This window comes from Miniopterus natalensis, chromosome 6 (genome assembly GCF_054644295.1).
Source record: "Miniopterus natalensis isolate mMinNat1 chromosome 6, mMinNat1.hap1, whole genome shotgun sequence".
NCBI classification, from domain to species: domain Eukaryota; kingdom Metazoa; phylum Chordata; class Mammalia; order Chiroptera; family Miniopteridae; genus Miniopterus; species Miniopterus natalensis.
Window position 1 is genome coordinate 55555182 of NC_142086.1, and position 20180 is coordinate 55575361.

The 20180-nt window shown below is 36.0% G+C and overlaps 1 protein-coding gene across 5 annotated transcripts in view; it reads right to left on the minus strand.

Moving 5' to 3' along the window:
* VPS8 (VPS8 subunit of CORVET complex) overlaps positions 1–20180 on the minus strand; it is a 200688-nt gene that overhangs the window by 26353 nt on the left and 154155 nt on the right. For all 5 annotated transcript variants that reach the window (XM_016200097.2, XM_016200096.2, XM_087818259.1 and 2 more), the window contains one exon: positions 6434–6487. In XM_016200097.2, the coding sequence (XP_016055583.2) occupies positions 6434–6487 (54 nt within the window). The remainder of the gene's footprint in view (positions 1–6433; positions 6488–20180) is intronic.

Consider the following 20180-nt stretch of genomic DNA (forward strand, 5'->3'; position numbering starts at 1 on the left):
ACAGATGGGAACTCTACTTTCTGCTCAATTTTTCTGTAGCTCTAAAAATAAAGTATTAATTGAAAAAAACCATTAAAGAAATCAAAATGCTACATTAGAAAATATTCACTTAATGCAAAGAAATGGGTGAGGAGTAGATGTGTACATTGGATAAGAACCCTGAGAACCTCTGAAATCCTCAGCTAGTCTCACTTTTCAGACCAGAAGATACAGAAGATATGCATAACTATCAGTGAGAGGTGCACCACAAACAAATGGTCACCACTGTCTCTCTTAGTAACTGCAGCTGACAATCTCTCCCTCTACTTGGGGACTAGTAGCAGGTTTCAGAAAAGCCCAGTTCATGGACTTTGGGCCATAACCATAGAGAGGAATAAGGAAAGAACATGGCAGTCGCAGTCAGAGCCATGACCCTGCTAAACTTCACCTGAGCCCCGAGCTCCTGGAAAGCAGCTACAGTTAAGGAAATCCCCAACCCTGTTTGGGAAACAGCTTATTGCAAAGAACCACACCTCCCAATGGACAGAAGGTTCCCGATGCCAACATGTTTACGTCTATGACAGCCAGACACAGACCAACAAAATTCCCACTTTGCCTCATAAACAATTAGCTGAACTGCTTTTCCTCAATGATCAATTGGAACAAAATGCTTGTTAACTGATGACCGAACTTTAGTTAAGCTTCTCTCCTTCCCCCAAGCCTTTGACCCACCCTCAGCCTGAGCCAGCATACAACCCCTCCTTGATGACTCCTTTTGAGAAGTGGCTGACTGCTGGGAAAGACATTTCCTATCAATTGTTCAATTCTTTCACCTGCTCCCCCAAATCTGTTTCCCCAACCCTATAAAAAAAAAGTTTTCTATTTGCTATCTGACACCCTTGCAGATCTATGGTCAGAGTATTCCCCCTATGGCAAAAGCCCCCACGCCCCTTATTGTAATAATTTCTTTGAATAAAGTCTCTTCTTACCTAAGTCCAATTTTTCTTTTTCTTTAATAGACAACATACCCTATTAATTTAAGATGGATGTATGGGTCTTGCTAAAATCATTCAGCACATCATTGAGTTTTAAAACAACTGCAGACTCATAAGATTTTTTTTTTTCTTCCTCATAAGATCTTAACACTCCAAGGAATTTACAAATTAACCAGTCCAACCTCTCAGCCACGGCAGGAAAACCTCTGCAGTAGTTTTGAGGGATGCATCCTGCCACTGATCAGATGCCACTGGTAACAAGTAATGCTCACACCAGGTAACTTGTTCCATGATTAGAAAATTCTCTAACCAAGCTGGCATCTCCATCTACCTAGCAGCCACTCACAGGTGCCAGTTCTGTCCTCTGAATTACAAAAAAAATGCCTATGCTTCCTTCCAAATCAGCCCTCCAGATGTCTGAAGGCAACTGCACCCAGCTTCTTCGCATCAGCATAAAAAGGCACCTGGTCTGCAGAAATCTCCCATCCTGCCTATGCAAAAACAAAGACCAAATCATGTTCTCTGTTTCCTTTTTTTTATTTTATTAGTAGAGACATGAAGTCATACGTCACATTTGGGTATATATTACTAAGACAAATACTGTAAGAAGAAAGGCAGCGTACATCCCATCAGGGGCTGTCACTTGCATCTTTACAGGAGAGAGTTGAGGGTAAGACAAAAAAAAAAGGCAAATGAATCTTTATTTAAGCCACTGTCAGATGATAGCTAGAAAATGCTTCATCTATCTCCGTGCTTTCTCCTTTTCATGTTTCCCTTGACTTTTGTGAAACTATCAACCAGCCATTCTTGGGGCCAGTCAGCTGACACACTGCAGTCAGCTTTTCCTGTTGTTATGGAAACAGTGCCTTTGTGAGGCTTCTTCCCTTAAAAATAAAAATTAAAAAACAAAATAAAACCCCACTGTGAGTCAATAAAAATCATGAGCAAATATAGTAATCTACATTTCTAACATGAGTGGCAAGACTGGGAACTGGCTAAAAAATTTTACCTTACCAGAACACTTGGACCAAAAAAAACCCCAAAAAACCTAGCTCCAAACTGTTATAACATACTTGAGTACTTGAGAAGCTGCTAGCCAATTTCTAGGAGGTATGGCTATTAAGTCCTCCAGTTTACTCCCCATTAACTTGTAAATATGTTGGGAGCAAGAACTATAATTCACTGACCTTTTTGTCCTTCCAAGGCCTAGCACCACTGAGGCTTGTTTATTACTGAATTTACCCAGAACTATTAGAAACGCTTCCTACTCTGCCATTCCCAGTACCTCATCCCTGACTAATAGAAGTCACTCTGAGAACATCAACTGTGGACTCTTCTAGGGAGTTGCCCCAGCCTAAGGATATTTTCAGCCAGAGCTTCTGGTCCCCCAGGCTTCTGTAAACACCCCAGCAAAGAAAGCTCAACTGAAACAGAGTGCAACCATGCTTTTGTGATTGAGATATAAGACAAAACAGCCTTCTGTGGTTATTATGCATGTAACAATCCCAACTTTGCTACACAAATTCCTGGTGGGTGTTTCTTTAGTAGCTGAGAAGAGATGCATCATAGCCGAGTAGTCTTTGATGCTACCTTCAACTACCTCTCTAAACTCCTTGAATCCACTTCAAACACTGTCAACACCTCCACTTTGAATCTACTTTAGGGAGTTTACTGCAATGCACTTTTATGGCAATTTTTCTCTCAGGAAAATGCTTCCTGATTTTTAAATTTCTGGCCATCCATGATCAAATGCTGAAAAAGTCCTAGGGAAATGTATATGTTCCAGCTTTACTGAAGTTACCAGTTAGAGCCATTAAGAAGAAATTTTACAAACATAAGATAAGTATGATACACAAATTTTATATGATATATATGATAAATATTTCTACTCCAAAGCTTTGTAAAAGAATATCTAAAATGCAAAATGCTTGTGTTGCAAAACGACATTCTGTATCCATGCTCACAGAATCTGCTAGACTCTCACTTTGGCTGCAAAGCAGAAGGGCGACTCCTACGAGACACCATCCCAAGAACTAAGCAGAGCCCCTCAGAACATAGCTTCTGTCTCCTCAGCACTGACTCCAGCTCCTGGCTGGGCCAATAGTGACAGCAGAGTCACCAAACACTTTTTTCAGTTTTTGGTCAACAGAGAATTTTTGGCTCAGATCAAGAGCACTACTGCTCCTTTGTGTTTCTTACACATGTCACTTTGGCAGTCGCTCTGTTCAACAGACACTGCTGGTGCCTCCATCTGTCAATAAGACTTTGGGAAGAGTGACTGCAGCTCCAGGATGATAACCGGAATTTATATGCAGATATACATATATAGGCATACACAAACTTAGACACGAAAATACATACCCAACTAGGGAAATGACAATTAGGTGCTGAGTGGCACGTGACTCACTCAGAGTACTGCTGACGACACAGTAGGAACTGACCATGCTGGGAACACAAGCCTGGGCCAGCAATGGTCCTTTATTTGTTCATTCTCTATCTAGGCCAGAAGCTTCTTTGCCCTCACTTCCCATAAACAACATGAAGTCCTGTGGAATCTCTTTCGTAGCTCTCTCATTCACTCTACAACTACCGAGTGACTACTTTGTTCTACATGTGGGGATACAAAAGGAAACAAGACTGATGTGGCGCCTGCCCTCATGAGGCTCACAGTCTAATGGGGGGCATGCGAGTGAAAAGGAGGCTAAGTCTGTTCGTAGGGACGCGTTCAGGGTGCTACAAAGGAAAGGCATCAAACTGAGACTTAAGGTGTCAGAAAGGATTTTGAGGAAAAACATAACTACGACTTGAATTTATTACCTCACCTCTTCATTCCATTTACATAGGGTTAGGACCTCTTCCTGCCTGGACACCTGTCCTTATTCTTGTAATCCGTCCTTTTGCCTCTGATCTCGCCTTTGACAGAAACCCTTATCCTCAAGATAAAAGCAACTGTCACACACTGGGACTCCTCGTGATTTGGGCACCCATTTATTTTGCCAGGCTTTTGCGTGCTCCTACATTTAAGACATTCAGAAGCCCTGCATTTTCTGAAATGTGCTGTACTCACACATGTCTGCCTGGAGTACCTTTCCCCTTGGGTTTCAAGGCTAGATCAAGCCTTATCTCCTCTGGGAAGCCTTCCCTGACCTTTTAGTTTGAGAGAGGCATGTGCTGTAATATATATTTAAAGCTATTCTAGACACCACAAACAGTGTCATATTAAGTATGTGCTATTTAGCTTAGGATTCAATTCCCGGTGATCAGTTCCCCTAACCAAGAATCCATATTTCAGAGATTGCCAGCTACCCTGAACTCCCAAAAGCAGCTATTGAAAGCCCTTCAGTTGTTCATATATTGACCAACACCTAAGACTGCTTAATAGATCAGAAATAGAAGAAGTTTTTTCTACTGGTAAAATTAATGGCTTGTTAATCAGAATGATAAATATTAGAAATGGACCTCATTGCTAAAATAAAAGGTATTTGAGATATATAGATTGGATAAAATAATTTAGAGATAGTCCCAACTGTTGCATGGAGAGGAGTAAGTCTATACCTGATCACTGTAATGCCACCTGGGGCCACCTGTGTCCAGCCATTGTCTTAGGAAGTTTCTCTTTGTCTGGTGCTGATTACAAGAGGAACAGAATCCTGCCTCTGTAACATTGCTACATTTCTGATAGAAACCTAAAATGACAAGACAGCTGGAACATCAGAAAGTTTAAAAAACAGGTTGTATGAACCTATTTCTAAATGAATATTTACTTATAAACACCCACAAGTATGGTAGGATTTGCTTCCATTTTAACCTAGTAATAAGGTTGTAAGGGAGCAGCTAACCATTTCTCAAACTTCTTCACTGGCCTCTTCAGCATGAAGCACATAAGTGTAGTACTAAATTAGCCTAGTCATTTCAACACAGGGCCTCTCCTCCACGCTCTTGCAGCACCTGTGCATCTGCCATGGCATGTGTCAAGTCATATGGAAACTGTCAGTTGACCTGTCTACCTTTCCCACTAAATACTGAGGTCCTTGAGAACAAGGATTGTACTTTTCATCTATGAAGTCCATTTCTGAGGTGAGTGTCTAGAATAAAGAAATACTTGCTGAATGACAATAGTAGCACAATAAAGTGAAAGGACATCTGATTAGGAGCTTGGAGACACATTTTAATACTAGTTTCAACAACAGCTGAGTACAGTACTTACTATGTGTCAATAATTTACTAAGTACTTAATATGTGTCAAGCACAGTATTAGGCACTTAAATAGTATCTTGTTTAATCTTCACCACAATCCTGAGAGGTAGCACCATCATCTTACAAAGGATGAACAGGAGAGACTGATTTATTCAAGATTATTTAGATAAATAAGTAGAAGAGTCCATCTTTGAACCCAAGTCTGGCTGAATCCAAAGCACAAGTTTTTAACCTTTACTTTAGAAGTGTGTCCCATGGCTAACATGTGAGAGCTTAGGCAAAAAAACTTCCTCTGGATCCCAACTTCCTCACTTGTTTACCTAGTGGGCCTAAGTTACTTAAGCCCTGTCCAGCTCATGTTACCACGTGACAGTTCTGAGCAGCATCAATCATGGCCTCAGTCTTGCCTGCCCAGACTGTCTCGACAAGACTGAGATTTCATGTGCAGCTTGTTATAGAGCTTGTCAGACAACATTTTGTTCTTATTCTTTTTTCCCCTCTTTTGAAATGTCTCAGGGGATTCTGAAGCAGAGAAAGGGACCCATTCTTGGCACACTGCTTTGAAACTAGAACCTTCTGTTAGTCACCAGAGCCAGCCAGTTGTTATTTTTGTTCTAAAATCCTTCACTGACATGGATGCTGGCAGAAACTGTAAAAAATGGCAAGGAAAGAAAACCTACATCCAGGGACACCTCAACTACCAGAGAAATAGAAATGTAACAGAAAACAGCAAAAATGTCCATCTGTTTACCACGTTTGAACTGTACCCTGCAGCTGGATTAAAAAAAGGACTTTAGAGATTCTCTTGACATCCCCTGGGGATTGCTCTGTTGAAAGACTCAAACCCTATCTGTGCCACAAAGTTTACAGTCAGGAATTGAAGTGGCATAGATAGTTCTATCCCACAAGTGCTTACTGAGGACTTTATGTGGTATGTGCTGAAATGTTAGTATCTCAGGCCAGGACCTACATGGCTTCCCTCCTCAGAATACATTTCATCTGCTACCACTCACTGATACCAGGATGAGAGTTCTAGAAAAATGGCAAGTCCCTAGTTGCCAGGAGAATGATGCTAGGCCCAACCCCCCACTTGGCTTCTCTAGAAGAGGCAAGAAGTCCTGGTGATACATCATTAAACAATCACAAAGAAGCTTTGACGGCATTAAGATGATTAAAAATCATGGTCATTTTCAGAAAATTGTTCAACAGAGGAGAATAAACACACAGGAGGAAGTTGTTTTTTGCCTTTAAAACTTACTCACTTTCTTAACAGCAGGATCCCCTTTGGATGGATGACAGGATGGAGACATTTTTACCTGGAAAAAAAGGCAAATTTTTTAATATCCTGTTAGTTATAGTCTAGTTTTATTTGACCCACACTCAAAATAGTTCAACTAGAATTGGTGTAACTGAGATAAAACAGACATTTTCAGAATAACAATGAATAAATTTTTTTTTTAAATTCCCTTTGAAATACGACTGGGGTAAGAAAAGTGAGGCAGATGATCCAAACTGGTTTTAACCGAATGGTGAGGAACCAAATAGATATAGATTTCTGTTGATAATGTAAATCAATTGATACAACATGCAATAGTCAGCATTTCTTACAGAGGCCAAAGCCAAGTATCCTTTGTGATGTAATATCCCTCTTAAGCAAACATGGACAAAAGAGTTTGATAATAAAAATGAAGGATTTAGATAAAGTATCAGCCAAACCATAACAAAGGAATGCTTAGCCAAGGAAGAGAGAACTGATGGTAGAGGAAAGTCTTCAAGTATTTGAAGGATTAAAAAAGATTGTCACATTAGATAAAAGAACAAGACCCAACTACATGCTCCCTGCAAGAAACATATTTTAAATATAAAGGCACATAGGTTAAAAGCAAAAAGCTGGAACGATACAGCACTAGATTTCAGAGCAAAAATTATTACCAGGGATAAAGAAGATAATTTCATAATAATAAAGGTGTCAATTCATTAGGAGGACATAAAAATCCTAAACATCTATGCATCTAATAGCTTAAAAGTACATAATACAAAATGGATAGGACTGTAAGGAGAAGTAGGTTTTATAGTCATAGATTTCCATACCCCTTTCTCAATAAATGAGAAAACAAGTAGGCAGATAACCAGAAAGTATAAACCCAGTTAATAAATGAGCCAAGGAACCACACAAACATTTTCCAAAGACATACGAAAGACCAAGAGCTATACGAAAAGATGCTCAATTAGGGAAATGCAAATCAATCCACAGTAAGGTATCACCACATACCTGTTAGGAAGGTTTTTATAAAACAGACAAGAGATAACAAATGTTGGAAAGGATGTGGAGAAAAAGAAATGTGTTGGGAAAAGGGATATGTTGGTGGGAATGTAAATTTAGGTATAGCCATTATGAAAACAGTATGGTGGTTCCTCCAAAAATTAAAATTTAAAGTACTATATGATCCAGCAATCTCACTCCTGGGTATATACCTAAAGGAACAGAAATCAACATTTTGAAGAGATATAAGCACACAGTGCTCAGTCAAGTATGCAAACAAGCTAAGTGTTCACAATAGCCAAGATATGCAAACAACCTAAGTATTCATCAATGGATGAATGGATAAATAATATATGATATACATATATACAATGGAATATTATTCAGCCATAAAAAGAAAGAAATCCTACTATTTTCAACAACATCGATGGACCTTGAGGGCATTATGCTAAGTGAGATAAATCAGTCAGAGAAGGACAAATATATATGATATCACATATATTTGGATCTAAAAAAGCTGAACTCATGAAAACAGAGTAGAATAATAGTTATCAGGGGCTGGGAGGTGGGGAAATTGGGGAGATATTGCTTACGGGTACAAAGTTGCAACTAGTAAATGAAAAAGTTTGGGAGATGTAAGGCACAACATAATGACTATAGTCAACAATACTGTATTATAAATGTCAAGGTGGCTAGAAAACTAGATTTTAACTGTTCTCAACACAAAAAAGAAATTATGTGCCATGATGTTGTTAGCTAATGCTACCGTAGTAATCATTGAAATATATAAATGTATCAAACCTACATGTATGTACACCTAAAAGTACACAATCGTGTCAATTATATCTCAATTAAAAAGACTTAAAAAATGCAACTACCTTGATAAGATGGACATTTACAGGATACTCTACCCCCAACAAAAGCAGAATGCATATTCTTTTTAGGTACACATGGACCATTTACCAACTTAGACCATTTTCTGGCAATAAAACAATTCTCAATAAACTGAAAAGAATCCAAGTCATACAAAGAATGCCCTCTGACCAAAACAGAAATAAATTTAATCAATAACAGAAAGATCTCTGGAAAAATTCCCAAATATTTAGGAACTAAGTTACACACTTCCAAATAACCCATGGATCAAAGAAGAAATAAAAAGAAAATTAGACCCTACAAACACACAACCTACCAAGACTGAATCATGAAGAAACAAAATCTGAATAGGCTAATAGCTAGTAAGGAAACTAAATCAGTAATTAAAAATCTCCCAACAAAGAAAAGTCCAGGAGCACATAGTTTCATTGGTGAATTCCACCAAATGTTTAAAGAAGAATGTCAATCCTTCTCCAACTCTTCCAAAAAACTGAAAAGGAGGAAACATTTGCAAACTATTTTAGGAGGCCAGCATTACTCTGATACCAAAGCTGGATAGGACACTACAAGAAAAGAAAACTATAGGCCAATATCTCTGATGAACACAGATGCAAAAGTCCTCAACAAAATACTAGCAAACTGAATTCAACAGCACATTAAAAAGGTCATACATCATGATCAAGTGGGATTCATCCCTGGGAGGCAAAGGAGGGCTCAATATACACAAATCAATAAATGTGATACACCACCTTAACAGAGTAAAGGAAAAAATATACATGATCATCTCCAATGATGCAGAAAAATCATTTGGCAAAATTTAACACTTTTTCATGATAAAAACACTCAACAAACTAGGATTAGAAGGAAACTACCTCAACATAATAAAGGCTATATGTATGTATTTATGTGTGTTGTATGTGTGTGTATATATCACAGCTAACATCAAACTCAATGGTGTAAGACTGAAAGCTTTTTCTGTAAGTTAAGAAAGAAGACAAGAATGCCTGCTTTTGTCACCTCTATTTAACATAGTACTGGAAGTTCTAGCCAGAGCAATTAGGCAAGGGTAATAACAGAAGGCATTCAAATTAGAAAGGAAAAAGTAAAATTATCTCTGTTTGCAGATAACATGATCTTATATGTAGAAAACTCTAAATTTAGATTCCAAAAAATAACCTATTAGAATAAACAAATTAAGCAGGATACAAAATCGATACATACAAATCAGTTTGTTTCTATACACTAACAATGAACAATCTGAAAAGAGAATTAAGAAAACAATTTACCATACCATCAAAAAGAATAAAACACTTAGGAATAAGCTTATCCAAGGAGGTTTTGACTTGTGCACTGAAAACTACAAAATATTGCTGAAAGAAATTAAAGAAGACAAAGATAAATAGAAAAATATACCGTGTTCATGTTTCATAAGACAATATTGTTAAGATGTCCACACTACCCAAAGCAATCTATAGGGTCAATACAATCCCTATCAAAATCCCAATGGCATTTTTTTGTAGGAAAAAATCCCCACAAAAAAACCATCCTAAAATTTGTATGGAAACAATCTTGAAAAAGAATAAAGTTGGGGAGGGCCTCACATGTCCTGATTTCTAAACTTATTACAAAGCTACAGTAATCAAAACAGTGTGCTACTGGCATAAAGACAGACATATACCCCAAATGGAATAGAACAGAGACTAACAAACTGAATTCAACAGCACATTGAAAGGGTCACACATCATGATCGAGTGGCATCATTACATATATAGTCAAATGATTTTCAACAAGGGTACCAAGACCATTTAATAGGGAAAGGACAGTCTTTTCAGCAAAGCTGAAGATCCACATGCAAAAGAATGAATGAAGCTGGACACATCTAACACTACATACAAAAATGACCTCACAATGGGTCAAAGACCTAAATGCAAGAGCTCAAGATATAAAACTCTTAGATGATAACATAGAGGGGAAATTTCTTGACATTGGATTTAGCAATCATTTCTTGGATATGACACCAAAGGCACAAGCAACAATAATTTTTAAAAATAGACAAATCTGACTTCATCAAAATGAAAAACTTATGTTCACTAAAGGGCATGATAGAGTACAAAGGCAACTCACAGAATGGAAAAAAATTGCAAATGACATATTTGATAAGGAATTAATATCCAGAATATATAGAAAACTTCTAAAACTCAACAACAAACAATCCAATAACAAAATCAGCAAAAGACTTGAACATTTCTCCAAAGAAAATATATAGATGGTCAATAAAAACATGAGATGATGCTTCACATCATTAGTCATTCACAAAATGCAAATTAAAAACACAATGAGATACCACTATACACCAATTAGAATAGCCAAAACTAAAAAGACTGATTAGCCCTGGCCAAGTAGCTCAGTTGCTTGAAGTGTAATTCCAATACGCCAAGGTTTCGGGTTCAATCCCCCATCAGGGCACATACAGGAATCAACAAATGAATGCATAAATACACGAAACAGCAAATCGATGTCTCTCTCCTTCTCCCCACCATACCCCCTCTCTTCTCTCATAAAATAAAATAAAATAAAATAAAATAAAATAAAATAAAATAAAATAAAATAAAATAAAATAAAATAAAATAAAATAAAATAAAATAAAATAAAATAAAATAAAATAAAATAAAATAAAATAAAATAAATAAAATAAAATAATAAAATAAAATAAATAAAATAAAATAAAATAAATAAAATAAAATAAAATAAAATAAAATGACTGACTCTACCAAGGATGTGGAGGAATTGGAACCCTCATATACTGTTGGTAGGAGGGTAAAATGGTACAACCATTTGGAGAACAGTTGGGCAGTTTCTTAAAATGATAAACATAATTCTTCATATGAGTCAGCCATTCCATTCCTAGGTATTTACCCAAGAGAAAGGAAAGTATACTCCATACAAAGATTTGTGCACAAATCTTCATAACAGCTTTATCTATAATAGCCAGAAACTAGAAAAGCCAAATATCTATCAATAGGTAAAATAATAAATTATGCTATATCCCTAAAATGAAACATTATTCAGCATTAAGGAGGAATGTACACTTGATACAACAATGTCGATGAATCTCAAATAATTATGCTGAATGAAAGCAGCTAGACCAAAAAAGCATACATACTTGTGGTTCCATTTATCTATATTGTAGAAAATGCAAATTAATCTATTGCTACAGAAAGCCAATCAGTGGTTTCCAGGGAACATAAGTGAGAAACAGTAAATTTTGGCTGGTTATGGATAGGGTCAAGTATCTTAACTGTAGTGATGGATTTATAGATATACTCACATGTCAAATTTGTACACTTCATATCTATTATACTTCAATAAAGCATTTAAAGAAATTTGTAGGATACAGCTAAAATGGTGCTTAAAAATTTATAATTTTTTAAATGCTATATTGGAAAATAAGAAAGGTTTAAAATAAAGGACCTAAGTTTCCAATTTAAGAAACTAGAAAAAGAATATCAAAGTAAAACCAAACTAAGTAAAAGAAAGGCAATAATAAGCAGAAATCAATGCAATAGAAATCAAACAAAAACAACAGAGAAAATTAACAAGGTTCCCAAGGTTGGTTCTTATGGAAATACCAACAAAATTGGTAAACCGCTATATACTGATTAAGAAAAAAGAGAATATAAGTTAGTAATACCAGCAATGAAAGATAATATATTACTACATGTAACATTACTTACAGACATTTAAATGATAGTAAGTCCCTGTTATGAACCATTTTATGCCAATAAATTTGGCAAATTAAATGAAGAGGAAAAATTCCTTGAAAAACTTATAAAAATGGACCCAAGATGAAACAGAAAACATGAATAGCCCTATATTTATTAAAGAAAACTGTTATCAAATCTGCCCACAAGGAAAACTCTGAGTCCACAAGTTTTCAGCATTGAATTCTAGCAAATATTAAGTACACAGAGACTGATACATGAAATCAGACTATCAACTTACAAATTTCAAGGAAAAATGAAATTACTACAAGTAGTTCCATACTAGATACTGTCAGTCTAGAATGATGATGAAGGCGTATAAGTACGAGATAAGCAACTGGACTCAAGTTCTTAAGCCTCTTCTAACTTAGCAGTCGAATTCTAAGAGCCTACACTACAGATGATGAAGACATTTCCTATCACTATGGCATCAAGCTATTCAAATAGGACCATGTTGCAGGCTTTTTTGCCTTTCCACCCTGGCTTTCAGAATAACTTTAGAAAACATCCCTCAGCTCAGGGATCAAAACTGCTGGCTGTCCAGACTGTCGTTTCAGATTTAGCAGGTCTGCAAAAATTAGACTTGACAGTCTTTGCTCTAACATACCATGACATTAATACTCTGGAATTTACTCCAGATGTATGATGTAGCTTGCTAAACGTGATCCAGTTTTAACTCCTGGTATGTTCTTTTTGAAAAGGGAGAAAATAGATTTTCAAAGCAAAGTAGATATTTAAGCTTAAAAAAAAAAAAATGACCTCATGAAAGAATCTGCAGACTTTTTAAAAACAAGCCAAGAACTAGATGTGATGCTGGACGATTTATCTGAGAAAGCTGTTCTCTGGAGATGAAGCCGGTGTTTGAAGTGGCAACAGAAATGGTTCAGTATCACTCATGAAAGGTCTTATTTTTCATTTAACAAGATTCCTCCTGGAAATGCTTCAGGCAACGCAGCTTAAAAGAGACACTTTAGATCCAGGTGTGTAGACCCCAGATCTGGGGATACGGTTGATATATTAAGCTATGGCCTTAATAATAATGCTGAACTTTGGTGATCTTTGATAATAAAATGATTCCTATCTTAGAGAAGCAATCTGATCTGAAGTTTAAGAGCAAAAGTAAAACCTTATCACTTTGCTTTTTTTAAAAATACAAGCCTTGATTTTTCTGATTATAAAAGGAATACATGCTCACCAGTGCAAATTTATAAAATACAAAAGAGCAAAACAAAGCAAATAAAAATCACAATTCAACCACATTAGCAATAACTACTATTAACATTTGGAATCACACTGTTTTGTTATATTTTCACATTACATCTTGAGAATGTTTATTTTACTATATCAGTATTCTTCAGTAACATGATTTTTCATGGCTACATATAAGTCCATTCATTGTATAGATATACTGTAACTAATTTAACCAACTATTGGGAGGCTATTGAAACACTTAGGCTGTTTTCAAATTTTTTATTAAAAATGCTGTCATAAACATCCTTGTATATAACATTTGGCACATATTCTTCATGTATTATTTCTGTTGCACAGATTTTTACAGATACCTGCTTCTAAGGGTGTAGACATTTAATTTTACATATTGCCAATCTTTCTCCTGATAAGTAAGATGGATCCACAAACCCTTTCCCATAATTTTAAAATCCAAAAAGCTCTGAAACCAAAAGAATTTCTTCTTAAAAACTTTTGGCACCAAAAGTCATCTACCTGACAGTAGATGACCTGAAGTGAGGCTGTTTATAGTCTTTATTTATCCCACATACATAAGCATTTGATTATGGGATGCTACCTTAGATCCCACTGGGAATGTTATATAATATACAATCTATGACCCATGTCACCTTTCTTTTACCACTTCAAAGATGCCATTTTATTGTCCTCTGGCTTTCCCCCATTTTATTAAAATGAGAAGTCATCCATCATATTATTGTCTATCTTTGGTGGCTTTAAAGATTTCCTCTTTGTCTTTGGTTTTAGTAGTTTGACTGACTATGATGCATCTGAGTGTGGTTTTTCTTTGTATTTATTGTTAGTGATTTGCTGAGCTTTTTGAGTATATGGGTTGATTTTTTTCACCAAATGTGAGAAAATTCCAGACATTATCAGGTCACCCCATTGCCACTTCTCCCTCTCCTCACTTTCTGGAACTCCAATATATATGCTAGACTTTTTGATATTGTTTCACAGGTCACTAAGAGCTCTCTTCACTTATTTTCAATCCTTTTAGTCTCTGTGCTTCAGCTAGGATTATTTTTATTGAACTGTCTTCAAATTTACTGATAATATTTGTCTCAGTATTAAAAATGCTGTTGATATCTAATGAACTTTTCATTTTAGATGTTTTTTAGCTCTAGAATTTTTACTTCGTTTTATTTTATAGTTTTGTTTATCTACTGAGACTTTCCCATGTTTGATCATTCTGATCTTTTCTTCTAAATCCTTTAACATATTTCTAATTTCTATTTTAAAGTCCTTGACTACCAATTCAAACATGTGGCTCACCCATAGGTCTGCTTCTATTGATACTTTTTCTCTTGATTTTAAGTTATATTTTCCTTCTTCTTCCCATTGATCCTATGATAGTTTGGGCTTGGGCTTGGGCTTTGGCTTTGTTAGGACTTATTTTGCTTTTGCCTGTAGTCTTGGGGTAGCCCTTAGGTCCTAAAGCACAGTCCTTCTGCAGTTTCAGTGTAAAATGTGAGGTGTTTTACCAATCCCATTTAGCAAGACTTGCACACAAAACACTATGCAGCTGCTGAAATGAAATCTCTGCTCAGTTCTTTAGTCCTTCTGATGCTACTTTCTTGGAGCATTACTGTATATGTGCAATTTTAAAACCTAAAACAAGATTTGGAGATCCCTCCTCCCTGGTACCCTTCTTTCTGAGATTTGCCCCCTCAATTTACAGCTGCTTTGGCATTCTTGAACTCTGACCTCTGTTTCTTCATCTCAGTTAGAATGCTACTTTCTGTTTAAGCTCTTTCCCCCAGGTAATTTCCAAGGCAAACTGAGAAATGTGCCAAGGAAAAAGCTGGTTAGGTGTTGAGCTTCTCTAGTTTGCTTGCCTTTTTTTAAGGTTTGTGTTCTCTAAACAGCACTTTTTTTGTTTTTTTGTCTAGAGCTTATAATTGTTATTAACAGAAGGGATGTCCAATGCAGGCTACCCTGCTGTTACTGGAATTTGAACCCTGTATTATATTTCTTCAAGTATTTTTTTCTGTATTATTCTTGCCCCTACTTCTAGAACTCCAATTACATACTTACTTTGCTACCTAAAGTTGTTTTGTAGTTCACTGATGCTTTACTCATTTCCTTTTAGTGTTTTTTCTCTCTGTGTTTGATTTTGGATAGTTCCTATTGCTATATAATCAAGTTCACTAATCATTTATTCTGCAATGTCCACCATGCTGTTAATCCCATCCACTGTATTCTTCATCTCAGGCACTGTAGTTTTAATCTCTAGATGTTTTACTGGGTCTTTATAACTTCTGTATTTCCATTTAACACATTAAATCTTCCCTCTAGCTTCTAGAACATATGGAATGCAATTATAATAACTTTTAATGTTCTTCTCAACTAATTCTATCAAATATGCTATTTCTGGGTCTGTTTCAATTACCTGATTTTTAAAAAAGACTATTTTTTAGAGCAGTTTTAGGTTTGCAGCAAAATTGAGAGGAAGGCATAGAGATATTGTATATATCCCATGCTCGCACATATGTGCAGTTTCCCCTATTATAACATCTCCTTCCAGAGTGGTACATTTCTTACAACTGATGACACATTACACTGACACATCATTATCATCCAAAGTCTATAGTTTACATTAGGGGTCACTCTTGGTGTTCTATATTCTATGGATTTGTACAAATGTGTAATAACATACCCACCATTATAGTATCATACAGAGTATTTTCACTGTCCTAAGAGTCCTCTGTGTTTCATTTATTTATCCTTCTCATTCCCCATCCCACTGATCTTTTTATTGTCTCCATAATTTTGCCATTTCTAGAATGTAATATAGTTGTTTTTTTCCTCCTCTTTATGACTTTTATTTTCCTGCTTTCTCTTTTTTTTTTTTTTTTTTTTTTAAATATGTCTTTATTGATTTCAGAGAGAGGAAGGGAGAGGGAGAGAGAGATAGAAACATCAATGGTGAGAGAGTCATTAATCAGCTGCCCCCTGCTGGGGACTGAGCCTGCAACCCGGGCATGTGCCCTGACTGGGAACAGAACCTCAATCTCCTGGATCATAGGTTGATGCTCAACTGTGGAGCCATGACAGCAGGGCATTTTCCTGCTTTCTTCCACTCCTTGTAATTTTTTATCAAATGCCAGACATAGTGAATTTTACCTTGTTGGGTTAGATACTTTTCTAATCCTTAACATATTCTTGAACTTTGTTCTGGGATGTGGTTAAAATACTTGGAAATGTGATCTTTTTAGGTTTTTCTTTTAAGTTTTGGTAGGTGGAATCAGAATAGCAGTTAGTCTAGGGTTAAGTTTTCCCCTAATACTGAGGTCAAGACCTTAGTGAGTACTCTAAATGCTCCCCTGTGAACTATGAAGCTTTCCAGGCTGGCATTATTCCTCACTCTATGTGAATTTGGGGCACTGCTACCTTTAATCCTTTTAGGTGCTGCGTTTTCTGGCCTTGAGTAGTTTCCTCACACTCACGTAGGTTAGTATTCAACTTTATACTCAAAGTTGCCTTTAGTATGTCTCTGGAGCTCTCTCTGTGTATGGCTTTCTCCTGTCCAATACTCTGTCTGGTGAACTCTAGCCATCTAGCCTTCCTTGGATTTCCAGCTCTATCTCAACTCAAAGAGACTGATAAATTCTGCCTCAGTTCCCCCTCCTTACACCATGGCTTAGAAACCTTCTCTGGGCAGTAATTTGGGGTTAGTTCTAGAGTTTACATAATTTGTTTCTTGTCTCTCAGGGTTCATTCTCCTTTGCTGCTTGGGGTCCAATGTCTTGAGAACCGTTGTTTTATATACTTTGTACACTGCCACCCCACCAAGAAACTCTAAATGCATTCTCTTAGAAACTGAAACCCCTGTATTACCTTTTTAAAATAAAAATATCTGAATTCTAAAACATATCTGGCCAAAGGGATTTGGATAAGGGATTGTGAACCTGTACAAATATGCATCCCCACTAGTATTGCATAAAAGTGTTTGTCTCCTCACATCTTTATCAATATAAATGCATATGTATTTTTAATGTATGACAGTATAATATGTATTTTTTTTAAAACTCCCAGTTATTTAATAAGTAAAAAAAAAGGCATCATATTGCTGTTTTAACTGGTATATCTTTGATTACAGGTAAAGTTAAACATTTTTTCAAATTTAATTGGATAATGAAATTTTTAATGCCCATTGTGCATATTTCCATCAAAGCTTTTGTTCTACATAAAGACTGGAAACACTTTCCTGGTACTATTGTCATCCTTCAGTCTCTTGGACATAAGCCTTTTCTGGATCAAAGGGGAGTATACAAATTTATAGAATTTTAGGAATCTTATAATTATTTTGCTCTGGCAAAGAGGTGAAGATTTGGGTGGTAATAGAGATGTTGCTGTTTATCCATTTTCCAAAATCACAATCAATGCATCATATCAATCCCTTTCTATTTTCACTTCAAGAATTACAAACTAAACTCTTTGCCAGAGTCTCAGGCTATTCAGGATCTGGCCCTGCCTACATCTTCAGCTTCATTCCTTGCCATGTCCCCTTTTAGTCACTATGTTCCAGCTACTGATCTTTTTTCAGTTCCTTGAGCAAGCCACTTCCCTCCTCATTTCCTCTGTGCTGACAGTTCTCTCTTCCTTGTAATCTTCCCATAGCTGATACCTTCTTAGCTTAAACATCAATCTGTACATAGATATTCTCTGTCACCCAATCGAAAGGTTCCCCCTCATGCTATTCTTCCCATAACAGCCTCTTCTTTCCCCTCACAGCACTTATATACGTGTCACAATTTCAAATTATATATTTGATATGTTGTTTAATTATTGTCTAGCTCTCTTACTAGATGGTAAGCTACATGATGGTGGGAACTATGTTTTTTTGTTCACCTATGTATACTTAGTAACAAGAATAGTGTGTAGCCCAAAGTAGGCATACAGTAAATATTGGCTGAAGTAATATATCACTCAATATTAAAGTATAACAATATTATTGGAAAATGGGCAAAAGTCTCCTCAAAAACATTCATTTATGTTAGAATCATTCATCGTCTCTCTGCACTTCTGAGATATATTAATCTTCATTTAATCTGTAAATTTAATTTAGAAGATATTCTTTTGAGAAATGCTGCTATCACCAAAAACTGAAATCTCATTTTTTAACATTAATTTCAATCTAACATTTAAAATGGGGAGCTAATATTCTTTGAAAATGGACAAATGAAAACAAGGCATTAATATTAGTGTCCTATTTCATTACATAGCATGTAAACCAAATCTCTAATTTATAGTGGGAATCCAAAATGAATAAGCAATGTACAATGGTTAATAGAAAATTACCCCTGAGCATAAATAAATGTCATTTACTGAATAATTTCTTGGAAGTTGTAAATACTTCCTTCTGGCATTATTTATAAATTTACCCCCCAAAACAAAACATTTTCTTAGACAACTCTAAAAACAACGAAATAAACACCACACCAGTACCAGGGAAAATATCAACTTACTTCATTTAATTATCTCCTTTTGTAATTATTATTATTATTATTATTATTATTTTAAATATATCTTTATTGATTTCAGAGAGAGGAAGGGAGAGGGAGAGAGAGAGATAGAAACATCAATGATAAGAGAGTCATTGATCAGCTGCCTCCTACAGGCCCCGGACTGGGGATCGAACCCACAATCCCAGCATGTGCCCTGACCGGGAATTGAACTGTGATCTCCTAGATCCTAGGTCGATGTTCAACCACTGAGCGATGCCCAGCTGGGCTCCTTTTGTAGTTATTAAAAGATGAGCAGCCCTTGTTTATCTCCTCTCCCTTCTTCCTTAGATATTTACCTCTTATTGAAAAAAACAAAAAACTGATATTTGACTAATGTACTTGGCTTTCTACTCATAAGGGATGATTTAACCAAGTGTGAAAAGATATCGAGCAATACATTATAGAAAACTGTATAATGAGTCTCTAATGCTCTTGTTTTTTTAAGTTTTAAAAGAAATAACTACTAGAATGTTTCTGGTATATAATAATGTGTTAGTTTATTATCAGCTCTTAAGAACTCTAAGCCCTACTGATAATATAATGTTAAAACTAAAATCTAGTAAATCTTCAATTATGTTTCTTTGAATTTATATCAAGTTGCCTGTTGACCAACTATTATTTTTAAATAAATAGCAAGTTATTTTCTTCTAATGCTAATCAGTACCACTGAAGATGATTAGTAGCTACTATAAATTTAATAAAGGAATAATCAAAGATAAAATTTAAATTATATTATTGTACATTATATTATATTGTGTTATATTTAAATAACATTCATTGAGAAAATAAAAAGAGGAGTTTGTTGGTTGAAATTAGTTACTCTAATGTATTTCAGCTGTGGGTAATATGTAGAGAAAGCAAAACAGAATCACAGAGACTTGCAAGGTCTATTCTGTGGACCTACGTTTCAGATTGAGTTGCTCTAAATCTGAGTGGGGGAAGAGGGGATAAGCAAAGAGTGAAATCTGAGTCTTTTTTTCCCTGTTTGTAAAGAAGAAAAGTGCTTATTCCAGAGGAAAGCATGTTTTCTGGGGAAACAACTCCCGTTATGTCTGTGCAAACCTGTTGGAAGGCACCTAATATGTCAGTCATTGGTTACATATATCTACCAGCTGTGAAAAACAGAAGTGAGAAAAGGAGCAGCAGAAAGACTTTATCCCCCGAAAGCACAGTTTTTAGGGTAACTGTTGCATCCTATTGGGTCAGAGTCTGAAACTGAAGAAGGAAAAGTCAATTACCCTAAGTCCTGGAAAAGGATAAATGCTGCTTGACAGAAGGACCACGTTACGAAGGTAGTGAGGGGCTAAGTGCACTCGGTGCCTTCTGGCAGTAGACAGCGACAGGTGAAAGCTGGCCAGTG